This window comes from Hippichthys cyanospilos, chromosome 3, assembly GCF_059441005.1.
Source record: "Hippichthys cyanospilos isolate Australia breed blue-spotted pipefish chromosome 3, RoL_Hcya_1.0, whole genome shotgun sequence".
Classification (NCBI taxonomy): Eukaryota; Metazoa; Chordata; class Actinopteri; order Syngnathiformes; family Syngnathidae; genus Hippichthys; species Hippichthys cyanospilos.
Window position 1 is genome coordinate 20,626,181 of NC_142371.1, and position 27,479 is coordinate 20,653,659.

The window sequence follows — 27,479 nt, forward strand, 5'->3', positions numbered from 1 at the left end:
ATGGTGGTCAAGACCGAGACAAGATCAAGACTTTTGGAGGTCAAGACCGAGACAAGCCCTAAACATGAGGAGGTTGAGATTGAGACACAACCAAGACTTATGGTGGTCAAGACCGAGACGAGACATAAACATGAGGAGGTTGAGATTGAGACACGACCAAGACTTGTGGTGGTCAAGACCGAGACAAGACCTAAACACAAGGAGGTTGAGATTGAGACACAACAAAGACTTGTGGTGGTCAAGACCGAGACAAGACCGAAACATGTGGAGTTGAGATTGAGACACGACCAAGACTTTTGGAGGTTGAGATCGAGACAACACCAAAACTTATGGTGGTCAAGACCGAGACAAGACCAAAACATTGGGGGCGGACACAATTGGGACTTTTGGAGGTTCAGATTGAGACAACATCAAGGCTTATGGTGGTCAAGACCTTCGTAGGTCCAGACTCCATGTCTACCCCTAGTAGACAAGACCAAGACAAGACCAAGACTTTTGGAGGTCAAGACAGAGACAAGATTAAAACATTGGGGGGGACATGATCAAGACTAGACAATCTTGAAAAGTCCAGACCGAGGCAAGACCAAGATTGCATGTAACAAATCACTAAAAAAAAAAGCCTGAAAATATTTACCATTATGTTTTTTTTGTTATGTTTGAAACAGAAAATAATTCTGCTGCGTCGTGTTTGAAATAGTACAAAGAAACAAATGTCAAATCTAATGGTTCATGAAACTGATATCGAGACAAAGACCGATATCGAAAACTACAACACTTGGGGATTGACTCGGGAATGAAAACACCCTTAATTTTTACCCCTGATTAACTTCTTTTATTACTTCTTGTAGGCTGTCTTGAGTTAGCGTAGGTTTAGAATACTGTTTTGTTTCCATGGTAGCAATATAACAGTCTGTCTGTCTCAGTCGAGAGGTTTACACTCAAAATTTGTGAAAATCAGTGTGGATGTTTTGTCATATGTGTGCCTTGCAGTTAGCGACTCTTGCTAAAGCTAGCAAGGGTTAGACTCAGGCTCACCTGTGACCTTTGTGAGGGTACCGCTACAACAAATTAAATGACAGTGAAGTTGGTTCACAATATCAACACAAGTAGGGCACACCGATTTTCTGCCTTTTTGGCACTGTAAAGGTTAGCTACGATTTAGAGCGTGCGCACGGTTCGCCTTTTATTGACATAAAACCAAAGGTTGCACCTGCACCACGTTGATTAGCCAGCTAGTAGCTGCGTTTTCTTCCTTTGGCTTCTCTTGAGAGTCTTTACTATTTTCTACAGTCTGTTGGATCTTTTTTTTTTTTTTTTATTGGTCTTTTAGTTTAAAGGCCACAATGGATGTAGGATTTAATTATACTCGGGGGAAGACAGGAAAGCGGGTTTGTTTTCAGTTGAGACAAAGATTTTCCCCATAACAATAAGAAAAGGAAATACGTTGTATTCTTTGGCCATCTGTTTGTGGTTTCATTTTCTATTTTACAAGAAGTGGCTTTCCCTCTAATGGGCATCCACTTAAAGGGGACTCAACTTTGCAAAAAAAAATAAAAAATACCCGAGGAGCTCAGCCATGCAGTGGCATCTTTTAAATCACCCTCCATTTTATGGACTGTCTTTCATTTTTATTATTATTGCTTTTTATTGATGCTATTTTCTTCCTATTATACACACACACACACACACACACACACACACACACACACACACACACACACACACACACACACACACACACATTATATATATATATATATATATATATATATATATATATATATATATATATATATATATATTGTGATTGCACTGGAGGAAAAGTTCCCTGATATATATGTTGCACTACATGTTATACCTTGCTGTTAAAAGATAAACTGTAACGGAAATACTAATAAAATAAAACATAAGACAGTTGTTTATTCATTTTGGGAGTGAATGGAGTTGTCGGAAAGCTGGTTTGTAATCTACTAATAAAGTTTGACAGCTTCTACTGTTGCGCCTTATAATGCGGTGCGCCTTATATGTGGATTTTTTTTTTTTTTTTAAATGTCATTAATTAAGGGTGCGCCTTATAATCCGGTGCGCCTTATGGTGCGAAAAATACGATAATTGCGAACCAAACCGTCATTTAACACAAACAAAGCCATCCACTTGTCTTAACACCATTGAGACACAAAGCAGCCAACAAGGGAGGCACATTAGCCTATTAGCCCGTTAGCCTCCATGCTCCCGACAAGCATTCATATAAAGAGACGCATTACATTTGTTTAAATAGCCTCCGTTTGTAGAAGCAGGCAAATGAAGCTATAACTCGACTGCGTCCTGATTTTGTTTGTTTGGTGGCATAAGAACACTCGCTTACCGGGGAGCAGCTGTGTGATTAATGGCGGTGAGGGAAGCGGCGGACCTCGACGGGAGAGTCATTAGCAGCAAAACAAAAAGAGGTGATTCATCTAATAAGGGTCGGAAATAACATGTGTTCGTCGGGCCAAAAAAGATCTCAGCCCATTGACAGTAAATTTGCAACGACTAAAGAAAATGTGGAATGGTTTCAAAGTAGTCTATTTTTCTGTGGGAAATTAATGGGAATCTGCCACGTTGCACTTGGCAAAGATTCTTTAACCCTTGTGGCGTTATGTTACAAACTATGGTCATCCCGTTTTTATGATATCATAAACCTCTGAATATGAGATGTAGCTTTACTGTAAGTATCTTCATAACAAAGAAACACCCTGAACCACTTTCCTCCCACACACCTCCACAGGTGCATGTTGGGGGTTACCATGGAAACCAGGACGGCAACGCATCGGGAGCTGGAGGAAGAGTCGTCCAGCATGTCTCACAGCATGGAGGTGTCGTCACGCAGTAACAAGAAGACCTTCACCTCTAGGTGCGAAACAAAGTGTTTGCACACACCAGAACGGCAGGAATTTGTGTACTTCTAAGCAATCATCTGCACCGATTTTTTATTTGGTATTTTGTCCGATCTTTGAGCTTCAAATCACAGGGGTTTAACATTAAAGGGAAAGCACTGATAGAAAAACACTAGGGAGCTGAAATTTCACTCAGAGGGTGACAACATGTTCAATATTGCACGACCACCAGGAGTGTGCCATCTTTTAACTAAAATATTGCTAGAATGATGAGGAAGAAAGGACACAAAAATGGAAATGTTTCACAATCATATTTTTAAATATTTTTTTTTCATTCAAAACCATTCAGACAAATAAGCCGAGTTGATGCACAGATGCTCGCTTTTGTATCGGCTGTATTCTTACTTACAATATTTACCAAAACGGGATGAGTTGGTTGTTAGCAGTTAGTGCCTGTTGCAGCTAACAACAGCTGAGGTTGTCACGGTATTATTTTCAATAAAAGAAGCGAGCAGACTGAACCAAGGAGTCCATCCTTGGAATTTTACTAAAACGGAGAGGATCGTGGAAAAGTTATGATGCCTCCATCTGATTCAATTATGAGTGCACCGGTTAGACAACATGAAAAGGTATTCCATTTGACTCATTTATTAATGACAGCGGCTCAAGTTAGCCGAGGGTGTTCTGCCATTAATTTTCAATAAAAGAAGCGGGCAGACTGAAACAACGTCCGAGAATATTACCAAAAACGGTTAATTTGATTAAGAGTGACAAGCTATGGAGCTAAATGCAACAGTTAGAAAACACTGAATGTTATTCCATTTGACTCATTTATTAATTGTGTTTTTTTTGGCATGTAGACACACACAATCATGAACTTGGCGGAACTCGGAATGGTGCACAACGTCGGGTATTTATGCCAAAATTAACGCGCGCTGCGTTGTGAGGATAAGGTAAAAACAACGGCTTTGAGCGCATTAAACATTACATTGGTGCTGCGTTCACTGACAGCACACAATGTGGGAAATGTGAAACAGTTAACCCACAACAAATATATAACTTGCGGTTATGACCAAAAGAAAATATGAAGAACTGACAAAGATGAGATTTATTCTGCTCTATTATTTACATTGCCCCCAAATTGTTGACGTGTCTCATACACGGTAACATAGAAAACACCATAATTGGACTCTAAAATTAAGACTGTGTCCTATACACAGATGCGTTCTATATTTGGGGAATCATGGTATTTTTCTGCTAATAAATGTTTCACAAATGTACTGTTAATCACAATGACGAGAACATATCGTCAACAAAGGTTGGGGGTTGAATTCCGTTTTATTGATTCAAAGACGCAGCGCCGAGGCTCGCATGAGATGATCTTCAAATCGGATTGTGACGGACAGAGGAAGAACCCAAAGACAATGCGCCTCCAGTCAAAAAACTATGCAGCGGACATGACAGCGGGCGGTTGCGCTGTGAAATTTCCTCCGTGGTGAAAGGCTTTCGGATTTGATTTAAGAAGCGAGCGCTTGTCGGACTCGTCTCGCTGTTTACTCACGCGGCATTTCCCCCCTTTTTTATTTCCCCTTTCTGCGAGGAATTGAGGAAGCTGTTATTAATGTTGGCAAAGCGCAAACAATGCAAGATGGTGCGCGTAGCGTGCACGCCGGTGTGTTTGCCAGTCGTTTATATGCATGCGACGGCGCCTGCGTGCCGGAGCGATACTGCGAGGGGCCGCGGGCTGCGCGCTACATAATTCAACGGCCTCGGCCTTTCAGCTTACTCTCAAAGGGAGTCTATACAAAGAAGAGTGAAACAAAAATAAGACCTTAAAAAAAAAAGCTGAAGTTGTTCTGTGCGTGCCGTGATGAAACATGAAGAAAATTTCCCAGGCTTGCAAACAAAAAGAAAAACGAGAAGTGGCATGCGGATTTGCATAGCCATTTGTAAAGCGCGGGGCTTGGTTGAAAGCGGCGCCTCGGGGCTTAGGGGCTCGCAACGGAAGCCGGCTGTCGCACCTGAGTCAATATATGAGATGCCGCTTGTTTTACAGCCAAAACAACAGTACGCTTTTAACGAGACGTTTGTGACAAGCCAGCAACTGCTCGCGAGGAAAAGAAATTAAAATTTGCAACAAATTCTCTAGGATTCTTCCAAATGTGGATGCAACTGATGGCACCACATTTCACCACATTTATTGTGTGAAAGGGGATATAACTGTAATCTCCTAAATATAAAACACGCTTTTTTTTATCCCAAAAACGAATGCCAAATGTATGGATGTGTCTTGTAAACGCTAACTTAAAGAACGCATTTTTTTAACACCATTCAAGGATATTGATTCGTCAGTAACTTTTTGACACAGAGATGTGTATTTTCATATTGGACAAGTTCTTTGTGACAATAATTACCGTAACGGGGCAAGCTCGAGAACGGATATCAGTTGACTGTTAGCGGCCAACAGCAGCTCGTTTAAATAGACTAGAGAGTATTGAGACGAGACAATACCAATATGTTTAAACGTCCAGACAAAGAAAAGACCAAGAAGTTTGGGACGTCAAGACGGAGACATGACAAAGACTTTTGGAGGTTGAGATCAAGACATGAACAAGACTCTTGGAGGTTGAGATCGAGACACCACAAAGACTTTTGGGAGCTGACATCGAGACACCACAAAGACCTTTGGGAGCTGAGATCGAGACACCACCAAGACTTATGGTGGTCAAGACCGAGACAAGACATAAACATTTGGAGGTTGAGATCGAGAGACAACCAAGATATTTGGAGGTTGAGATCACACAGGAATATGATATATGATGTCTCCAGCTGATCCAATTAAGGTTCGAAGTTGTGTGCATCGGGTAGAGAACGCGGAATGGTGTTCCATTGGACTCGTTTATTAATTGTGGTCTTTTGGGCATAAAAAACGTACTGTTCCTGTCACGGAATTCTAGAGATTGAATTAGATTAACTGAAGCCCACAGAAACCTTAAAATCCAACCTATCTCCTTTATGTACCCCCAAGGGTGCAAGTACCTGCATTTGAAAACCACACTTCTAGCACCTTATCCAACTTCACACTTCTGATCATTTTTCACCGTTTAAATATTTGTCAAGTCATTTTTGATTGATGGTTGACTGAATCAGATCCTTCCGCGTGAATCTCTACAGTTCTTGAATCGTTCCTCACTTCACAAAATACGTATCGAATCATCTTGTATCGGAGGGATGCACATTCTAGTCTGTACATTTTTTTCATTCACTTGGGCATAGGAAATGAATATACCGTACTTTTATTCAGATTTTTTTTTTCTTAACACACGTCTGGAGTTCTATTCAAGTACTTTTGACACCTCGGCCTTACTGCTACGATCAAACCTCGAGTAAACCAACCGATACATAGCATCCAGGAGTTGTCAATACGATAAAAATACCCATTGAGCGTTATTGTTTTAACAATCTCATGCTTACATCGGCGGCCCCTCTTCTACCTTATTATATAAGCTCCCTATAGATTTTGAGAGCGCGTGTGTGTATGAGAGGAGCGTGCTCATCAGCTTTATCTCACTTAAGCGAAAGCAGGTCATGCGTTGGATTCGATTTTGTGCCACAAGAGAAGAGAAGGCTTCTAGTGGAAGAGAAAGGCTAGAACAAACACGCCGTGTGACACGACAAACCCTCCGCGAAGGGTCCTTTGAATTAATCTCTCAAGAACGAAGGCTTAATTTGCAATACGTATCCAAAGAAAAGCGCAGGACGTCTCGCGGCGGAATGCGATGCATCCCCACGCTCCGACGTAACATCTGTCGGTAAAGAACGGCGACAAGTCGCGAGGAAGCTCACTCGCTGGTTTATCCACAAGCGTCATGCTGACACGGGATTAGCGCTATTGACGTTTCAAAGAGCGACTGCCTGTCACATGCTCTTGCTGAGACACTTTGTTGTTTTGTTTGTCTTTTGTTGACTTTTGCGCCTTTCTCACAAGTTTCCCCCCAAAAAACATCATCCCTTTAAGCTCCTTACTGTCTGCGAAGATAAGCGTTGTCACGTTTTCAAACGGGATACCAGGAGGTAGGTGGAGAAATTAAAGTTTGGGATTTTTTGCCCATGTCATGTTCCACAAGGGAATCAGCTAATGCCTTCTAGTGGCAGAAGTGGGGATATAGAAGATGAAGTGCCAGTCTTTCTTCTTTATAAATGAAACCAACACAGAAATTAAGAACAGGCATTTTGTGAAAATATATCTGGTAGTGTTGTAGTTCAAGACCGGATCAACCAGGAACAAGACTGAGAGAGTATTGAGACAAGACCAAGACTTTTGGAGGTCAAGACCCAGACTAAAATAGAGGTTGAGATCAAGACAAGATCATGACATTTTGGAAGTTGAGAACGAGACAAAACCAAGAATTTTGCCGGTCAATATCAACACAAAATCAAGACCGTGACTTTTGGAAGTCAAAACCGAGACAAGACCTAGACTTTTGGGGTCGATGCCGAGAAAAGGCCATGACTTTTGGAAGACGAGACTGACACAAAACCAAGACATTGAAAGTCCAGACGGGACAAGACTTTAAAGAGGTCAAAACTGAGAAAAGGCCTTGAGTTTTGATAGTCAAGACTGAGACTTTTAAAGGTCAATACAAGACCAAGACCTTTGGAGGTCAAGATTGAGACAAGATTGTGACTTTTGGAAGTCAAGGCCGAGACAAGACCAAGACTTTTGGGGTCGAGGCCGAGAAAAGGCCATGACTTTTGGAAGACGAGACTGACACAAAACCAAGACTTTGGAAGTCCAGACGGGACAAGACTAAGACTTTAAAGAGGTCAAAACTGAGAAAAGGCCTTGAGTTTTGATAGTCAAGACTGAGACTTTTAAAGGTCAATACAAGACCAAGACTTTTGGAGGTCAAGATTGAGACAAGATTGTGAATTTTGGAAGTCAAGGCCGAGACAAGACCAAGACTTTTGGGGTCGAGGCCAAGAAAAGGCCATGACTTTTGGAAGACGAGACTGACACAAAACCAAGACTTTGAAAGTCCAGACGGGACAAGACTAAGACTTTAAAGCGGTCAAAACTGAGAAGAGGCCTTGAGTTTTGATACTCAAGACTGAGACTTTTAAAGGTCAATACAAGACCAAGACCTTTGGAGGTCAAGATTGAGATAAGATTGTGAATTTTGGAAGTCAAGGCCGAGACAAGACCTAGACTTTTGGGGTCGAGGCCGAGAAAAGGCCATGACTTTTGGAAGACGAGACTGACACAAAACCAAGACTTTGGAAGTCCAGACGGGACAAGACTAAGACTTTAAAGAGGTCAAAACTGAGAAAAGGCCTTGAGTTTTGATAGTCAAGACTGAGACTTTTAAAGGTCAATACAAGACCAAGACCTTTGGAGGTCAAGATTGAGACAAGATTGTGAATTTTGGAAGTCAAGGCCGAGACAAGACCAAGACTTTTGGGGTCGAGGCCAAGAAAAGGCCATGACTTTTGGAAGACGAGACTGACACAAAACCAAGACTTTGAAAGTCCAGGCGGGACAAGACTAAGACTTTAAAGCGGTCAAAACTGAGAAGAGGCCTTGAGTTTTGATACTCAAGACTGAGACTTTTAAAGGTCAATACAAGACCAAGACCTTTGGAGGTCAAGATCGAGACAAGATTGTGAATTTTGGAAGTCAAGGCCGAGACAAGACCAAGACTTTTGGGGTCGAGGCCGAGAAAAGGCCATGACTTTTGGAAGACGAGACTGACACAAAACCAAGACTTTGAAAGTCCAGACGGGACAAGACTAAGACTTTAAAGCGGTCAAAACTGAGAAGAGGCCTTGAGTTTTGATACTCAAGACTGAGACTTTTAAAGGTCAATACAAGACCAAGACCTTTGGAGGTCAAGATCGAGACAAGATTGTGAATTTTGGAAGGCAAGGCTGAGACATGACCATGACTTTTGAAGGTTGAGACCAAAACCAAGACTTTTGAAGGTCAAGACCAACACAAGACCACGACTTTTGGAATTCGAGATGAAACAAGAATTTTGGCTGTCAAAACCAAGACAAAGCATGACTTTTAGTAGTCAGGACTGAGACAAAACCATAACTTTTGGTAATCAAGACCATGACTTTTGGTAGTCAAGACTGAGACAACCCTAAGACTTTTAGAAGTGGGCACTGAGATAAGATCTTGACTTTTGGTAGCCAGGACCGAGCCAAGACTAAGATGTTTGCGGTCAAGATCGAGACTGGACCATGACGCCCGAGACAAGACTAAGACTTCATACATCCCGGAAAAACCAAACTGACCACTTTCTTTTAACGCCTTATTCATCGACATTATTTACTCGTGCCACACGCCAACCATTTGAGCACCACACATTATTTAAAATGAAAAATAACACAAAAATGTTATTGTTTTTACATAGCGCTGTGATGTCCAATCACTTTCATTCTCTATTTCACAGTGAAGAGGAAGTTCTCTATTCTGATGTCGTTCCCGTCATCTCAGCTGACGCGATGTCCATTAGGGAGATCCTGAACACGGAGAACATCCCCCGCCACAGGACGTGGTGAGATACGAACGAGTCGAGTGTCACAGATATGTTTATTATGTCTAACAGGCGTGCCTTATTAATTCATCTCTGAATGTTATAAACCCGTGTTTCAATTTTAGTTTTAAGCCGACGAACGCTGCCTGGGGCCACTTTGAGAAGATTTGAGTAGATGCGGGATTTCTTTTGACAATAAACTTGAAAAACGAACAGCGCAGCAATCATTAGGACACCTGGCAACTGTTTTGTATTATGAGAAGAAAACGTCGTAAGACATCTCTTTTGAGATTATTCAAATTTGCAACCAAACGTGCACAGCTGGTCACGATTGATCAAGGAATCATCTGTCTAAAAATTAGCGACAGCACGAAGAGAATACAATGAAATAAATAACAGCAGGCAACACATTTGGGGTCTTACGAGCCAAGCGGAAAAACGCTGCAGACAAATAAGAACTGGTGGCACCCAGCTGGAGACGTAACAAAAGTGGCAGGCACAAACAGTTGGCAAACGCTTTGGAGGCCACGTTTCAATCAGCGAATCAATCGAAACCACGGGAGGCAACTTTCATTCCAAATCTAATTTTTGGGACAGCTTTTTTTGTCGATGCCAAATGGAAACCATTGAGAACTTGATGACTTTCTTCCCTGGGTGACTTTGCCACGTTTGAGGGGATTCAAATTTTCTCATCCTTTCTTTTGCGCCGGTACTGACAAAAGGTCGGAAATCAGGGCTCTTCGCCTGTAATCTATTTGCGGAAGGCCAGCTTGCGGACACGTGTCCTTATTCACCCAAAAGACCCTCCAAGGACTCATTGAGCAAAACCCTTTTTCATTCAGGCTAATGGCTGCTCCCATTCATCTATCCAGAAATACGTTTTCTATACCGCTTTGTTCTGAATGGGGTCGCATTTGAATGGCACGTGAAAAGGGCACGCGGGAAGGATGGAGCCGGGTTTGGAACCCTGAACCTTGCAACTGTTTGGCAGACGTGCTGCCCTGCCGCCATTCAATCAGTTAAGCTAGTTTTTTATTTCAAAAAAAGGTTTCAGGGGCCGAAACAAAGTCTTTTTTAACCTTCATGTTTCTACCTGTACATGAACATTTTTTGTTCCACTTCATCCATTTAGGTTTTTTTTTTTTAAGCACTGTCTACAACACAGGTGTCAAACTCAAGGCCCGGGGGCCAAATCCGGCCCGCCACATCATTTTATGTGGCCCGCTGAAGCAAATCATATAAATTTCCATGAACCTTGCTAATCTCTGTTCCAAAACTTTAGCTTGTCGTGTAAAATGAAAAATTAAGTTGGGATTTTTGGGTGTGTTCTGTTACAGGAATATAAACAATAAATGAACAAACTAGGCTGCTTTACTTCAGATTTCAAAACAATTAAGCCATCAATTTGTTTTGCACAGTAATAATACTATGAGACGATATAAAATTGACTTGGTTTCCTCAACATATCCGCCCAATGAAGGAAGTTCTCGCTACAAAATGGCCCGCGACAAAAATGAGTTTGACACCTCTGGTCTACAATGTACAATGTATTTAAACCTTAATATTCTCTCCCACCTTTGTGTGTAAAAAAAACATTTCCACATGGATGTGTTTATTGATTAAAAAAAAACAAAAACTCTGCTACATGAATCCACATAGTGCGGCTTAATTCATTCACAAGCTGATAGAATAAATGTACATAGGTTATCCCATATTTACTCTTATTATAATGCAAAGAATTTATTCAGCAGTATAACCTGTTACGAATCATTAAAATGAAAATTGTAAAAGGAGCAGAGCGTGAAATGGTACGTGATTCAAAAAGAAAGGAGGCACCGTGACCTGACCACAGGACAGACGGGATTTAACTGGCCGTTATAAGAAGAAAGCAGCAATTGTATGAATGGAAAGCCGATAACAGTCACACGCCACTATCGTGTGATGGTTATCATATTGCTGCTGTGTGCCTCCTTAAACTTGTATGGTGGCAATGTTTGCGTGAATAGGGGCCTGTCTCATGGAATATACGAGAAGACTTGGCAGCGTGTGTTTTCAGAGCTGTAGAAGATTGTAACTCTGAACACATCTCTGTTGGTTCTCCTCGTGAGCAAAAGTAATCTAAAGTCTCTTGTCTTCCTTCCTTTCCAAATTTCCACTTTGGCCGGAGTTTTGAGATCTTCGGTTATGGTGAAAAACAAAAAAGTCACGTATTGCAGATAGGGCAAACCGGAGACATTTACTGGCCGTTTGTAAGAACGCAGGCTATGACTTAATACCTTGTTAATTCGCTGCATCATTGGGCACAGCTGTCACATTATCCAGGTCAGCCTTCGCTTATTGGCCTTGACTTTTTTTATGCTCCTTGCCTTGTGTTTAAACTTCTTTTCCAACAGAGAGGCTGTATGATTTGAAGGTTGGAGAATCGGTTGATTTATTTATCGTTCAGGGAATGGGGTAGCATGTTCGTCACCTTTTTTACTTCTCACCCATCTCGTTATTATGTAAAGAGGGCAGGAATCCCCGCTTGACTGTCATGTATGGATCTAAAAATAATCGTAGACAAGGAATGTTGCCACTTCATTAAATTTACTCACAGGAATGTCTGTCCTGGTTACATGTGCCTGATTTCCCAGGACTCAATAATGAGCCTTTTTGACCCATTAGGGCCACCATAGTTCTAGTGTCTGAATACTCCAAAAAAAGACTATTTTTTTTAAACTTTTATTTTGATATTATTTTAATATGTAAATAAGTCATTACTTAAGATGATTTCGAGACTTTGGTTTCATCATAAATGTTACCTTACAAAACAAGATGGATATATTGGCGTATTTCTCCTCTGACACACAAGGTTTAATTGGAGGAAAAAGTAAGACCTGGTTGTCGACATTTTACCGTTGTTCAGTAAATACAAGACTTGAGTGAACAGATTTGCACAATAACCTCCTTTTTTCATACATTAGCCACAGTTGCAAAAAGGTCATCGTTGTGAAATAGTCTTTCAGCCAAGTATCCTCTAACGAAGGCATTTTATTCAGAACTCCAGAAGAATGATTGTAAAACACCATCCGTTTTGTTTTGGCGCATTCATGTAAAATTTTACAAACACAAAGCATACATCTTGCAAAGAAGTCACAATCGCACAATTTAGTAATAAGCTACATTATGTTCCAATTTATTCGCTCTTAAATTGAAAATCATTCCTGCAAAGCATTCGATTTGATTTGCTACTTCTTATACCTTGCAGAAACAGTTTTAAAATGTCACAGACCCTTTCAGATGCCTTCACTTAATGCTCCTGAGAACCGCTGCTCTAGGTGATCGGGCCTTAAAATAAAAAGTAGTTTTTTTTTTCCCTCCCGCCTCAAAAAAAAAGACTGTTTTGTGTCGTTGGCAATGAACTATAGAAAAACACTAGTAGTAGCCCCTTGCCCAGTAGTATCCCCTCAAGCTTTGGCTCACCATCATGGAAATGAAACCCACACTCAGCATTGGCTGATAGTAGAAGTCGACAGGGTGAGCAACGGCTTATTTGCATAAGACAAGGCAGGCCTTCAAAACAAGGTTGAGATTTAAAGAGAAAATAATTAAAAGTATGCTGTCATTTGTTTTTAGCACTCAATGACTTTGGCCATACTCTTAAAATGAAAAAGGTATCCTTGCACCCTGACATGTATGACTGCTAATCACTAAGATTTCACAAAACTCGAATATTATATTGGAAGTGGGAAATGTAATACCGCCCTCAGCGGTCTAGAATTCAACGTTAACGTCTCACATCCTTGACATTTGGCATTTCCATCTTGGGAACACACCTTTACCTTTTTTGGCCTTTCGAAAAAATGTGTAGTTACTTAGCAGTCGAATAATTAGCCCTACGGGATATGTCAAAGTGCGTGCTACCTGCAGGGATAGGAACTCCTGACTGTACAATGAATGTAGCTCAATTCTTCAAGAGATTGAGCAGACAATCTGCCAAGAAGACGAGCAGTTATTTTGGAGTTGCGACGGGGTGAGCAAAGAGCAGGCAAGAGTCATTGTGGATGACATTTGAAGCCCCCCCCAAAGACAAAACGTGACAGTAATGAACCTCAGCTGCGGCAATGGTCTGCGGGCAACTCGGCTTGGGATTAAATAAGCGAGTGGATTGTTCAGAACCTTCCACTTTCACAGATCCCAGCCCAGTCTCCTTCTGGGCTTAGCTATCACCTCTGAATTTCCCCACCTTTGAGGACTGACACAATTCAGAGAAAGAGAGGAAGCCTAAGACAAGGATTTTTTCATTGTACTCCATCTTGATTGCTGCATACAATGTCAAAAAGTAATTCCCCAAATATAAGAAGCACTTTAGTAGTCTAGTTAGTGCTTTAGTTGAAACTGATGTTTTTGTGAGGAATCCATTCCGAGAAAATTGCACATGAAATTATTTGAATCCACTTAACCGCCAAAATTACAAACAAAGCTTACATTTATGACTAAATAATAATCGACAAAAGAATACATTGATTTTGTACAATAGAAATCTGTATAAACAAATGTAAAATATTGCCTTTACTTTTGCAGTCAAACACTTGAATTGTATTCTAATGGCGTCATTAGGAAAAAAATCAGCACAATGTTTTATACCTTTTCTTCGGGTTATAATGTTTAAAATATTGGTGCTCCTGTGTTAATGTTCCCGAACAATTTACATGTATTAATATTTCGTGATGTAATCTAATCTTTCAGCATCAAACGGATCAGTTTATGTTTCTAGTTATAAAAAGATTTTTTTTTTTTTTTTCTTTCCAGGCATTTTGATGCACTTATTTTTTTCCTTTTCATACTAACCTGTAGCCTGTATGAATCATGTAAAAAATTGTTGAAAGTAGATTTATATTGCTTTTTTTTTGTCATTGTTGAAAAATATACAATTTTAGGTATAGTTATACAATTTTTAGATAGTTTATCTTATTTAGAGTCTCTATAGTGAGTGTGGGGGTGTTTTCTGTTTTCTAAAACTGGCTTTGCAAAAAATAACTGAGAAGCACGGGCCTAATCGAACGTAATGTAGCTGTAGCATACGTAGCGTACTGCAGTGTATCGTAACATTACGTAGCATGGCATACCATTGCGTAACATACTTGTTCAAATACAAATTCTAACCTAGTGCAGGTCAACTAGGACTTGATAGAGAAGTGGCAAAAAGAAGAGAGCTGGAAATATGTCAACAGCAAGATTAATTTGTGCATGTAAACAAGTCGGTGTGTCTCCAAAGAGCTTCTTTAGCATCAGCTCCTCTGAGGCGTAAAGTTGGATTGACAGATGGATGGCGGGGATGTTTTGTCTTGACAGGAGCTATCCTCTGCATTGCTAATAAATATTAAAAATGTCTTACGGAGCAGAAATTAAGCCATAAACAATCTCACTCCTGCAGGATGGATGTGTACTCGGTTCTTTAGCTTTAGGACTGACAGACCGATACTCGATTTAAAAATAGAAAAAAAAAGACTGACAGGAAAGGTCGCAAACAGTATGAAAGGGGCCGCTACTTTTTGGATTGTGGTTTTGCACGCGCGAGCATTTGTGTGGATTTATGCTGTTTGTGCATTTTGCTGCCAATTATCTCAAGTATTTGTTCAGCCCTTAATGCCAGAGTGGTCGTCATAGATCAGAACTGCGTTTGTGAATGTTTAATCACAAGATCAATCACGGGGCGCACGCCCCTGGCGACGGGTGTCATATTAAAACGTTCGACTTATGCATGTTTAAGTGCTCTGCTGCAAATAGACCACAACAGAGATGGTGAAGCCCATTAAAGGAAAACAAGAAATATATTACGAAAGTGTCATTGCGGACCAGTGGAATCACTTATTCCTGCTTCATGATTAAATATCGGGGCCTTTACGTTTGCCTGAGAACATTTTTCTTCTTACGGCCGGTAGAGTCAAAAAATAAAGACTTTTATGAAGCCCAATAAACGTCGTCTTGTGAGAAACCGCATTTATCACAAGATATTCTGATGATAACTGGAATACAAAGAGGAAAATGAGCAAAATACTGAACTTCCTGTTTATCATTATGGTTCACAATCACATCATACTCCATGTTAACGACATATTAAAATATTTTTGGAATTGGAATAAAGTGAAGTGTATTTTGGGATGTTCATTTACTTTTGTTAATTTCTTCAGTACTTTGCTAAAGCAACATTGCAGTAGATTTGTCTGTATAACTTTTAAATCAGATAATGGGGTCAAAGGCATTCTTTGGGTCTGCCTTTTGGTTGGGGGTTGCTGGACCCCTGACCATCTGACCTCTTGACCAATGAACATTTGCCAGAACATGGAATTTGAGTAGTAAAGGAGGAGATAGACGAGTTTTAAAGGAAGAAGAAAAAGCCAAGTGGCCACTCGCCATCTTGACTGAGCTAGCGTTAACATCAGCAGTATGAAATTATAGAATAAATCTTTTTCCAACCAAGATGCCTGAGTCCAAGAGGTCTTCATTTCATCACCAACCAGCATTGCCCTGCGGCGGATTCCAGAAACGCAGCTGGGCCAGAACCACTGCAATCTTTAAAGAAATTCACCACATAAGTAGCAGACTGACCATTGGAAACAAACGCTGAAATGTGTCAAAAAAATGTCTGTGCATGCCTTGGCAGTCTAATAAAAAATTGAGGATGCTATGGAAGTTTGCAAACATGGACACTGGACCTCAGAACTCCTGTTTGTTAACTTAGCACTAGCTAACTAGCATGACAAGATCAACCTAAATGGATTTAACAGTGTATTAAAAATGATCACTAACAAAAAAAAAAGAAAAACTGGAGGGACTTTGAATAATGAGACTTTAAATAAAAAATGAAAAACTTGCATCACATTTACCATTATGATAAAATTGGATTTTTTATTTGTTGGACTATGGTGAGTGTTTCAACAAAAGTACCGTATTTTCCGCACTATAAGGCGCACCGGATTATAAGATGCACCCACAATTAATGACATATTTAAAACTGTTTCCATATATAAGGTGCACCGGATTATAAGGCGCATCCTCAATTAATGACATATTTTAAAACTTTTTCCATATATAAGGCGCACCGGATTGTAAGGCACACCCTCAATTAATGACATATTTTAAAACTGTTTCCGTATATAAGGCGCAGCCTCAATTAATAACATATTTTCAAACTTTTTCCATAAATAAGGTGCACCGGATTGTAAGGTGCACCCTCAATTAAGGATATATTTTCAAACTTTTTCAATCACAATATAGTAATACTCGAAGTAATAACAAAAATAACTCAAATAATAACTCTAAACTCTCAATAGCATAATAACTCAATGTCAATATGACCAACCTTGTGCAACTGTAAACACACAAAAGAAACTGGTGAAGCTTATTTTATCACTTCATTCCCCATCTACAAATCTGAATCTCAATAATGATTCACATATAAGATGCACCTGATTATAAGGCGCACCATCAGCTTTTTAAAAAAAATAAGGCTTTTAGGTGTGCCTTATAGTGTGGAAAATACGGTACTTTGATTCAAAAGTATTAGGGATCAATTGCTTAAACCAGGGGTGTCATAATATTAGTTTGCGGGCCGCATGAAGGAATGTTTATTCCCAAGTGGGCCTGATTAATTAAATCACTGTATATATTAACTTCAAAACAATAACTTCAGATTTATTATTGTTTTTTTAACACTGTCCAAAATAGTACAAGCACAGCATCGCTATTAATCCTAAAACAGTTCGGGTTTTTCATTTAATGACAATAATTCAGCTCATTTTTATGCTTTACATTACAAAATCATCTCGATAATGCCCGTTTGTGGGCCGGAACCGGCCCGCAGACTGTAGGTTTGACACCGCTGGCTTAAACGGTAACCAAACGGCGATTGCTGATTACACACCTGAAGCAGTTTTGGAGAGGAAGTAGTCATTTTGCAAGAAATTCTTCTTGAAAATCTGAAGCAACGGCAAGGTTAAACTCCAAGAGATCAATCTTTTGAAATCTTTCGAGTGGGGCGCTAGTGGTCCTCGGATAAAATGACAAGGCGCGCGGTTGAAATGGAGCAGTCGCGCATGGACCTCATCAAGCTGTCAAATGTGAAAAAGCATTTGTCTTGGACTGCGCTGACGACAAAAAAGAAACTTCAATCAATGTAAAATTGCAGTTTGAGCCCTCTTAGATGTCAGCCAGCGTCCAAATGGTTTTTACTGTATGTCTTGCTGTGTCTTGACTTGAAAATTCAAAAGGTTCTTTCCACTTCTTTTACCTTTTTTTTTTTAAATTTAGGTAGTTAATTTCTTCACCTCAATCGCACCTGTTCTTCATTTCTCATGAAGAGGAAGATATCGATTCTTTAAATGCAATTCAAACTAAAAAGGAAACATACTGCACGATGGGTATTTTCGTTCTGGATGTAAGCACAGGAGTAGTCAGTTTTCCTACGGGGCAGTTGAAATTTCAAATAAAGAAATTTTCAATTAATTTATTGAGGGAAAACATAGTAATGTGAGAAGAAAAATATTCAGACACCAAGAGCAAATAAACACGTTTTAAAAAAGTATTATAGGAAAAGTAGAATTTTGTTTTCCAATTAAGAACCAATGAATTGGAACATGAAGCAACCTGTGGCTAGATTGTGTTATAGTTACTTCTTTGCAAATTCTTGAATTCCTTTGTTTTGGTAAGCTTTTTGAGCTATACAATGTCATTTGTAATGCAATTTTCCCGCAGATGAGACATAAATGAAACAGTTGATGTTACATCTATCTCCTGGAGTTTCTAAATAAAATTACGCCAAAGACTGCAAATGTGGTTCCAAAGTTCAGAAAATCAGACACGGATGGCACGGAATTCTGCTTCAAGTCTCTTTTTTTGTCATCAAAATTTTTTGCCACATACAAAATGGAATCTTGATTCGCAAGGATCCATATTTTTGTCCTGTTTTTTGGCGTAATCATCCAATTTCATCATGATCAGTTAAATGACAAATTCAAAGCCTGGGGGCTCGATCCCTCCCACCAGATAACTTTATTTGGCCTACAAAATGCTAATAATGAACAAATTTGCTAATTATCATTAAGTTTTACACATTTTTTGTTACCGTCACCCCTTTTGAGCAGTTTTGTAGCAACCTCTGATTTCAAAATGAGTAAATATGTGGCGCTCATACTTTTCTTTGACTTCACAGTCACAATGGCTTTTCCGACAGAAACTATAACTAGATTGTGGCCCGTGATGAAAATGAGTTTGACACCTCTGATTTATTAGTTTATTGCGACCACCAGGGAGATCCTGAGGGAAACTCTAGCGGCCAACGAAAGCTACCGTAGAGACGAGTGGACAATGTTTGGGAACGAGGCAGAAAAGTTTGAAATAAGTATGATCCGGAACCAACGTTTGCTACGTACCCGTGTGGACAAAATGGCCCTTCGCAGAGAGGTAAGTCCCGTAACTTAATAATAGATTATTCTGACTTAAAGGGACATTGTGTAAGATTTGACAATTTTTCATTACGGGCAGCAGGAGGTGCTGCATTTACCATTGTCCGTAGCTTTAACAAACATGGCCGCCTCCGGAGAAGTGCCACCCCACCATGTGATATATTTTAATGATAACTGGACCTACGATTATATTTAAAACATACTGTCGATTGTTAAGAACGCATTTATTTGCAAGTTTTTGACATTTATAATCATTTTTTTATTCTTTTTTAATTAAAAAAACGGTCTACATTTTACACAGTGTCCCTTTAAAAACAATAACGATAAAAATATTCCAATTGTGGGGAAAAAAAGCTGTCTTTGTGATTGTCGTACCTCAACTATTTCTCAATAAAAATTCTCACTTTAAAGCAAGAATTCTCAGACTTCTGAGTCAGAAGCCTCATTGTAAAGTCTGAATTCTCATTTTAAATGGGCAATTCTGAAGTCAGAACTCTGACTTTATCATCATGTTTTTGAATAATTTATAGTATTTATTCTGTTTTGATGCTCAATTCCTTAATCCTCATTTAAAGTCAGAATTGTGAGAATAAACTCAAATCTCTAAAACAAATTCAGAATCATGTCAGGATCATCAATTAAAAGCGAGAACTCTCACTTTGAAGTCAAGACTGTCACTTTAAAGTCAGAATTCCCATTTTGAACTAATAATTCTCTGTCTAAAGTCAGAATTCCGAGATTATAGACTGAGAATAAAGTCAAGAACTCTCACTTTAAAGTGAGGATTGCTATTTTAAATTCAAATTTTAAAGTGAGGACTTCAATCAGAATTCTGTGTTAAAATTGAGAATTTTGCCAACTTTTTTGTTCTTCGTTGGCCCTACTCCTCTTACTTTACACTTTGCGAATAAAAAGGTGGCAAACAAATCTCCCTTGCTGTGGAAAGTCACAAGAAATGTTATTTTTCAGCAGTTAAGCCCTTTAAGCACATTAACAAGTTTGAACAACACCTTTTAAGTTAAGCCAACGCTTTATTTATGTGGAAATGTTACAATAACGGATAGAGTTTCCATCTGCATTTTTCCTAAATGGAGAAATTTTGTTCCTATGCTTGTAATTTCATCATGACATTATTATGCTAAATGTATTTGTGCTTTGCATCGCTTCAGGCACAAAAGAAGGCGTCCGAGCACTTGGAGTTTCTGGAGCGTCTAAGTCAGAAGGTGCCAGATTTCGCCGTGCCCCTGAGGGCTCACACAGTCTGGGAGGGCATGACGGTGCAGCTGGCCTGCGTGCTCCAAGGCTGCCCGACCCCTCGGGTCACATGGTAAGACGTTTCATAAATATCCAATCTTCTGCTGCACTATTGTTTCTGGTCTCTGCTGACCCGCTAAATCCAGATTGTCTTTCTTGCATCAAAAGGGACTTTTATTATTATCACTAGTGATGAACGCACCTGTCACGCTGCTCTGAGGTTCCAGGTTTAATTCTCATGTTGTTCTCGTGCTTGTGTAAGGTTTCTCCAACCATGATTTACTTTCACATTTAAAAAAACAAAAATCCAATTCGATCCAAGGTAAACCTCACCTCTTTGCCCAGTCAGTTGGAGAAAACTCCAGTTCACTAATGTGAACACGTGCTATCGCAGATCGAGATGTTGTAATACATTCAGTAAAATGATGGGATGAAATAAAGATGGAGCACTGCATTAAAACTGCATGATAAATGCACTTATGCCAAGGTGTTTAAAAAACCCCTCAAGTCATTCTGCTTGACACGATTAACACGAAATCCACTGAAATATTTTAGCTTTAAGTGTCCCACAAAAAAAAAAAAAAAAACGAACAGCAGACCACTAGAACACTAAGTAATAATATTGCCATCAAAAGCAATGTTACATGTCATTTTATTTAACAGTAAACTGTGTGAAATTGTTGATTAATCGTGTCTGGAAGGTACAAAGATGGCGAGGTGCTGAGGAGACCTAAGATGCCATGGAATTACGGGCTTCACCAAGCCTTTGGTCTTAATTACCTGGAGATAAGACGGTATGTGACTGAAAATCTATGAATGATAACATTCCAGGCATATACATTATACATCTACTTCCCAAGCAATTTATGCATACCGTGTATCCCATTAGATGCTCTCCTAATGACGCTGGCATGTACAAAGTAGTGGCCAAGAGTCCCTTAGGTGAAGCCATGACCTTCGCCACACTTGTGGTGAACTGTGAGTAATTCTGTCTGACTTCCTTCATTCCAGTATTTGAAGCATAAACTAACTTTGATGTATTTACTTACCTTCATTGATCGGGGGGGGGGGAATATTATATTTAAACATCCAGTGCATTAATGAGGTCATTTTTTTCCTGCTGAATGCTTTTACTCATTCTGTTTCAGTTTCCAGCTTCATAGTGTCATGCTTAACATTAACTTGTGAACGTATTATTTTGCACTTATTTTGAACATAACGAAATCTCAAGAAGTTGTTTTAATACAGTAGAGACGGTGTTTATTTTGCATTTGTATTTAGTTTACGGAAGTTTTATTTTGTACTTTTGTTAATTTAGTACAACTTCATTAAATTGGCTCTTTATTTTAGACTAGCAGTAGCTTTGGTCAGAAATTATCTTTCATTGGTTTAACATTTTATCATTCAAAAGTTAGTGTTACCGCTTATTCAAAAGTGGTACTGAACGTCCCTAATTTAATTGAAATAATATGGTAGTGCGACATGCTTGTCACACTTTTAAGTGGATGTACAGCCGGCAACCGTTTACACGTCGCCCCTCCTACGTCATCAACCTGGGACACTTACCTTACAAAATTAATATTATACAAATAGTAATAATTGATCTAATTATAATTAAAACAATAATTAACACAAGCAAGTACTTTACAGTCCTGAAAACATGCATGGTTGGCAAGAGGTCTATTATTAAAAACGATCGTTTTACTCACCGGGCGTGTAGTTAACCTTCTGTCTCCAAAAGTTTGTGTTTGCTCCGTGCTCTTATGACAACATTCCAAAATCAAACCTGCAACGTCGCAGTTTCCTGAAAATTTTGGCAAATATTTACTGGTGGTAACTTTTCTGTCTTCTCTTTCACCCCGTAATGGAAGAGTTACAACTTTGAAACTCAAGCCCAGTCATGTCTCGCTAGCTACGCATGTTAGCCGCTACCTGAGTTAGCATCCATTTTCCGACAGGTGAACTCCGTTCAGTTGTGTTTTTACTACGTCATTTGACGTCCATCTAAATGGCTTCATACGATACACATTTAAGAGCCAAAAGAAGTCCAGAGAAGGTAAATCGCTCAAATTTAGACGTATTTATTAAATTGAGTTTGAAGTTTAGCTTTAACGTCACGTGACTCTTGACAGGTTCAACAAGTAACCGAAACAGTTCTACAGTAACGACTCAAGTCTTCATTTGTGACGTGAAATTGTGCCGTTTCAAATGTAAAATGCATTCATTTAGTAAATTCAGTCAATGTAATCGTCGGTATTTTACAGTGTGAAAAAGTATTTCCCAATCTTCGTTTCGCCAAAGCAAATGTTTTCCATCTCATAATAATTGAGAAATTGATTTATTGATCCCAGTTTAACGCATATTTAATATAAGCCAAGACAGATGAACAAGGATATTTTATTTGTATAATAATTGTCAGACCAACTAAGCCGATTTGAAAAACCGAAAATCACTGTGAATGGACGAAAACGAATGGTTCCAATGAGGTGTCACAAAAGATACTTCTCAGATCCAACAAGTCCTCCTCAGAGTAACCCAATTGAAATATAACTCACTTTTCTACCTTTTTTCTTCAGGAACTGTCAGATGCTCATTGCGGATTAGCCGATTTTGGTTTGAAATATACATTTTTGACACCAGGCCTGGATCTCTTCTGACACATTTCAAATACTGTATGTCCTCTTCTCACATTGCATAGTGAAGTAGCTTTTTGCCTCTATTACATAACAAGTGATATTGCAGCACTCATGCATAATGAATTCGAAAGGTAGATGAAGGAGAGTCAGCGCGATGATTTCAAACAATCTTCCGTGGCCTTGCAGCACCGAGACCAATATTTTCATTTTCTTTAAAGTTGATTTTTCATGTCTTACTTATATATGAAATATATTGGTATTTTCAGACTAGTGTGTCACATTGTCTCACCTTTTTTTTTCTATGTCTTCATTTTTGATTGGTCCTGCTACGTACGCCATGCAGCATACAAAGGAGCCACAGCTGGTTCGGATGATTCACGAATTCAAGGTAAACTCCTTAAAATGAGTGTCCACATTTATTTTACACGATTCATGTGACACAAGCTTAGAGTTCCGTAGTTGTGTTTGTTTTGTCCATGGATTCAAAGGGTCTAAAAAAGTCCATTGGGATAGTTTTTGCCAGAGCTGCTACATCAGCGATGTATATTTAATCCCAGTCTCAGTAGGGTGTGTGTTCTGTTCTCGCTTTGATTCATATAGCTTCACATATTGGATGCAACAATGTTTGGCCTAAGATCCCATCCCAAAGCAAAGATCAACAGATTTACGAGACACACGTTCTGTTTCAAAGTGGTTGTTTTTGTATCTGTGAACTGCTACATTGGATTTGAAAGTTTGTGTTTGAGGTGTAGCGGATGGCAATCATCAACGTTTGCTACTTCGGTTTGCGTTGGTAAGGTCACACTAAAGGCAAATTTATACTTTTCTAATTTTCTATGCGGTTCAATTCGTTCTACGTTTCAGTTGGTACAAATGTTACTGTACAGTACTAGTCAAACGTCAAGTTCAGTGTTTTGTTTTGTTTATCACTATATAAAAATGTCCCTAATATCCAGGTCACCTTTGCACATCGTGGTATTTTCGCAGTCAGCATTATGATGTGGATGTTGCTTTATGATCTGATGATCTTGAGTTTCTTGATCTCAATTTGTTTCAATTTAAGGCTGGGCGTGATGGCCCAAAATTAAATCTTCCTAAATTTCAAATGGTCTGGATGATTACAATTTTAATTCAAGTAATAAACCCAACAATCATTTATTCAAAGAGGGGTTAATTTGTAGGCATAGGTAACTCCAGGGCAGCTGTGGCTGTGTGCCAAAACAAAAAAAATTCACATTGGAATCAGGTTTGTCAAACATCAAAATTCAGAATCAATTTAAAATGTCCCAAAATCGATATTATGGCTCATTATGTTTTTGTGGAAGAAGGCATGATCCTTACTGTTCAGAACTTAATAAATGTAAGGAAAAAAGACTTATTGTCTCATTTTATTATTCTGTCTAAAGCAGATGGAATTATAATATATTAATACTGAAGCAGAAATCATTAAAGGGACAATGTGTAAGATTTAGACAATTTTAAATTAAAAAGGAACAAATTAAATTATACATTTAAAAAACGTGCAAAGAAATGTGTTCTTAACAACCAACAGTATTTTTTAAAAATATGTAGGTCTAGTTATCATTAAATTATCTTACATGGGGGGGTGCCACTCCTCCGGAGGTTGCCAAATCAGTTATAGCGACTGCAGGAGGTGCTGCATTTACCATAATGCCCCTAAAGCTCCCACAGATGCATGCGAAAAATTACACAGTATCCCTTCAAGCGAGTCCAATCGTTTTGAAACAAAAATTGTTTTGAATTAAAAATCGTTTCTGAATCAAATCATAGATCCAAAATTCAGGATCTAATTGAATCTCGAAACAGTCAAAAGATTCCTACTATTTTCGTAGTTCACTGCGCCACGAGCCTCTCTGTCATCATCCGTCCACCATTGTTTTCAAGCCAAACCAAACTGTAATCGTATGTCCATCATTTTGTTTTACCCTCGATTCCGTCATCACTTCTTCACCACCAGAGGTTGGCTTTTTATCAATTTTTGCTGGTCCGTCATTAGTTGGCCAAACGAACATTTATTAGTGACAGACCGAGTAAAACAGCGGTTTGCCCACCTCCAGTTTTTTTTTTTCCTTTTAGGGAAGATGAAATAGCCGTCTTCTTTTTTTTTTCAGAAATGAACTATGCAGACAAGCGCAACAGTAACCGGTTGAACAGAGTGAATTATTCAGCTATAAAAAGACCAAGGGCATTTTTATTGCTTTGGCTCTGTCTGAAAGGAGAGGCATTTTAATTGCCACTGGAATTTGTGTTCACTTCGCGCTAGTTTCTTTTTGATACGTGTTGATATAATAGCATTGGCGTTATGCCGGTTTCAAATCAATCAACAAGTTTGACAGACAGTCAAAAGCATATTGCATGCTATGACAATTGCTTGTTAGAGGCCTAAAGAATGTTTATTGAAACACACATAGAAAATAATAGCTCAAACCTGAAAATGCGTCATCAGCAAAACCTGAAGTTCTTCTATCGGCAAAATGACAAAAATATACCTTATAATTAATACTCATATGTTTGAAATATGATAAAACAAGGCATTCCTGCCTGATAATTCACGGAGGATCCCGTTAGATAGCAAGCATTCCGTTCGATTATCGCGGCCGTCTGCAAACCCGGAAACGGGAATGCGTCGTCACCAAAACCGGAGGTACTTCAATCGGGAAAACCTTTCCTTTCCACAAACGAAACAATAATCATCCATTGAAACGGAATAATCATTTAACAATATAGAAAGTATTTTCTTAGCATTACTGTATTTGAAAAAAAAACAACAACATCCCGTTGCATCAGCCATTCACATTGATTTATTCATATCTCCCAGTCGGACTAAAAAAAAAAGGCCTATACCGATACACGTCAAATCTTCAAGCAAAAATATGTCGAGCTCAAATACGGATTTATGATCATGTTTTAAGTGGGGGCAAAAAATAACACGTGTCAATCTAAGATGGTTGCTCTCTGACCTTAGTCACAAGTGACCTATTGATGGTCTACGTACGTGTCCCTGACTTGTTCTCAACCATCACCGATTTTTAAATTTTAACTGAAACCGTCCAGGATGACACCCAAAGTAGAGGAAGTTTTTGTGAGTGATTTTTCGAGCATACATTTTTTTTCTACATTCACACAATTTGCTAATAACATTCACACAATCCCCCTAGTTAAACTCTGATTGGCACATACGTAGTTCAAACTCTTGCCATGCCAAAGCAAATAAAACGGGCCTTTTTAAATGCCTTCATAAAACAGTTCAAAGTCCAGAGCAGTGCATTCACAATGATTTATTGTTACTTGCGCCGCTGTATGCGCTAAGTCTCTTTCCTGCCATACCTTAACATTTAGGTGTGCCATTGCTGAAGTCATTACTCAGTTGATGGTTCAAATATCGTTTCCATTACACGCTGTACTGTATGTCAACATCAGCGCGACGGAAATACGGCAAGCCTTCGAGTAGAGCTTTGTCAGCGTGTTAGGGGACAGTGTTACTTTTCTTTTAATATCTCGTATGGAAACGGTCACAGCGTGCAAAGGCAAACGAGTCAACGAACAAAAGCGCAACGGCGGCACATTTATGCTAGCGGTGAGGCAAAGGTCGAGCCTTTGAATGATGGCAAAGAGGATCCAGTCGGGGTGATTATTAATAAAACAGCGTGTATCCAAATAAATTATGCCACATTTTCTCTGATTTATCCCTGACAGCAAGCCCTCACAGCACCCGTATTTTTTCTCTCTTTATTTTTTTTTTTCTGGGATTGTATCGCCTCGGTGCTTTTGACAAGTGCTAGCTGAAGTAATGGCATGTCAGGAACTGTTCACTATCCGCGAGCTGTCACATCTTTGGCTTTTGCATCGTGCTTTCCTTTAGGGAATGCCTCGCTCATCTGTTCTCTATTTATACTGTATGTTCCCGTGTCCCTGTCTATGAGAGGATTTCATTTCATAGGCTTTGTTACAGAAAATTGGGAATTTGGAAATCTCTGATCTCAGATGACGATACAATGTGCTACCATTTATTCCATGTTATAGATTGACTGTATATAAAGGCGGAGACAAGTCAAAAATGTTAATGTGGGTACACTAATTTAAACAGGAGATTCTAATTAATATTGCGTTTGTGTCAAAAAATAGCTGCTAAATCCATTTCAGGGGCAGATATTTTTCCTCTTGCTATCAACTGAAAATGACATTGTAGTTGTTGTTGCCGTTGCAGCACAAACGAGGCCCACTTGTTTTCTGAGTTGGAAAGGTGAGCCGTGGTTGGTCATTACCTGAGCAAGTGTAATTTAATTTTCCAGGAAGTGACCAACCCCTGGGGTGGATATGAATAGGGGATTTTTTTCTGCTTAATTCATATTCCACAAATGCAATACTATTCAGATTACAGTTTAAACTCGTGGCGCCACATCGAACATTTTATTGTAAAGAAAAGAGGTGACAATTGCGACTTTCACACGATACACGTAAAGCAAAAATCATACAATGACTACTACTGCAGCTTCTAATTTTTTTGCATCGTTTTCAGTATTAATACTGCCTGATATATTGTGGCACAATGTGGTGGTACTAGACCAAAAGACCAAAACTATTATAGAAGATAACATTTTTGTTCAGTTTTAGCATCATAAATCTTTCACCTTATTATCAAGGAATAAAGTGGGACTTTTCGTGTATTCTCATCAGCTCATGGAACCTTCTGATTCAGATTGA

The 27,479-nt window shown here is 39.1% G+C and overlaps 1 protein-coding gene across 1 annotated transcript in view; it reads left to right on the top strand.

Moving 5' to 3' along the window:
• The window catches only part of myom3 (myomesin 3), a 62,181-nt gene continuing 34,702 nt past the window's right edge, over positions 1-27,479 (top strand). Inside the window, exons 1-8 of the mRNA XM_088409635.1 lie at positions 1-302; positions 2,768-2,893; positions 9,335-9,439; positions 18,709-18,862; positions 20,034-20,191; positions 20,820-20,912; positions 21,008-21,096; positions 23,098-23,142. Of these exons, the coding sequence (XP_088265761.1) occupies positions 1-302; positions 2,768-2,893; positions 9,335-9,439; positions 18,709-18,862; positions 20,034-20,191; positions 20,820-20,912; positions 21,008-21,096; positions 23,098-23,142 (1,072 nt within the window). The remainder of the gene's footprint in view (positions 303-2,767; positions 2,894-9,334; positions 9,440-18,708; positions 18,863-20,033; positions 20,192-20,819; positions 20,913-21,007; positions 21,097-23,097; positions 23,143-27,479) is intronic.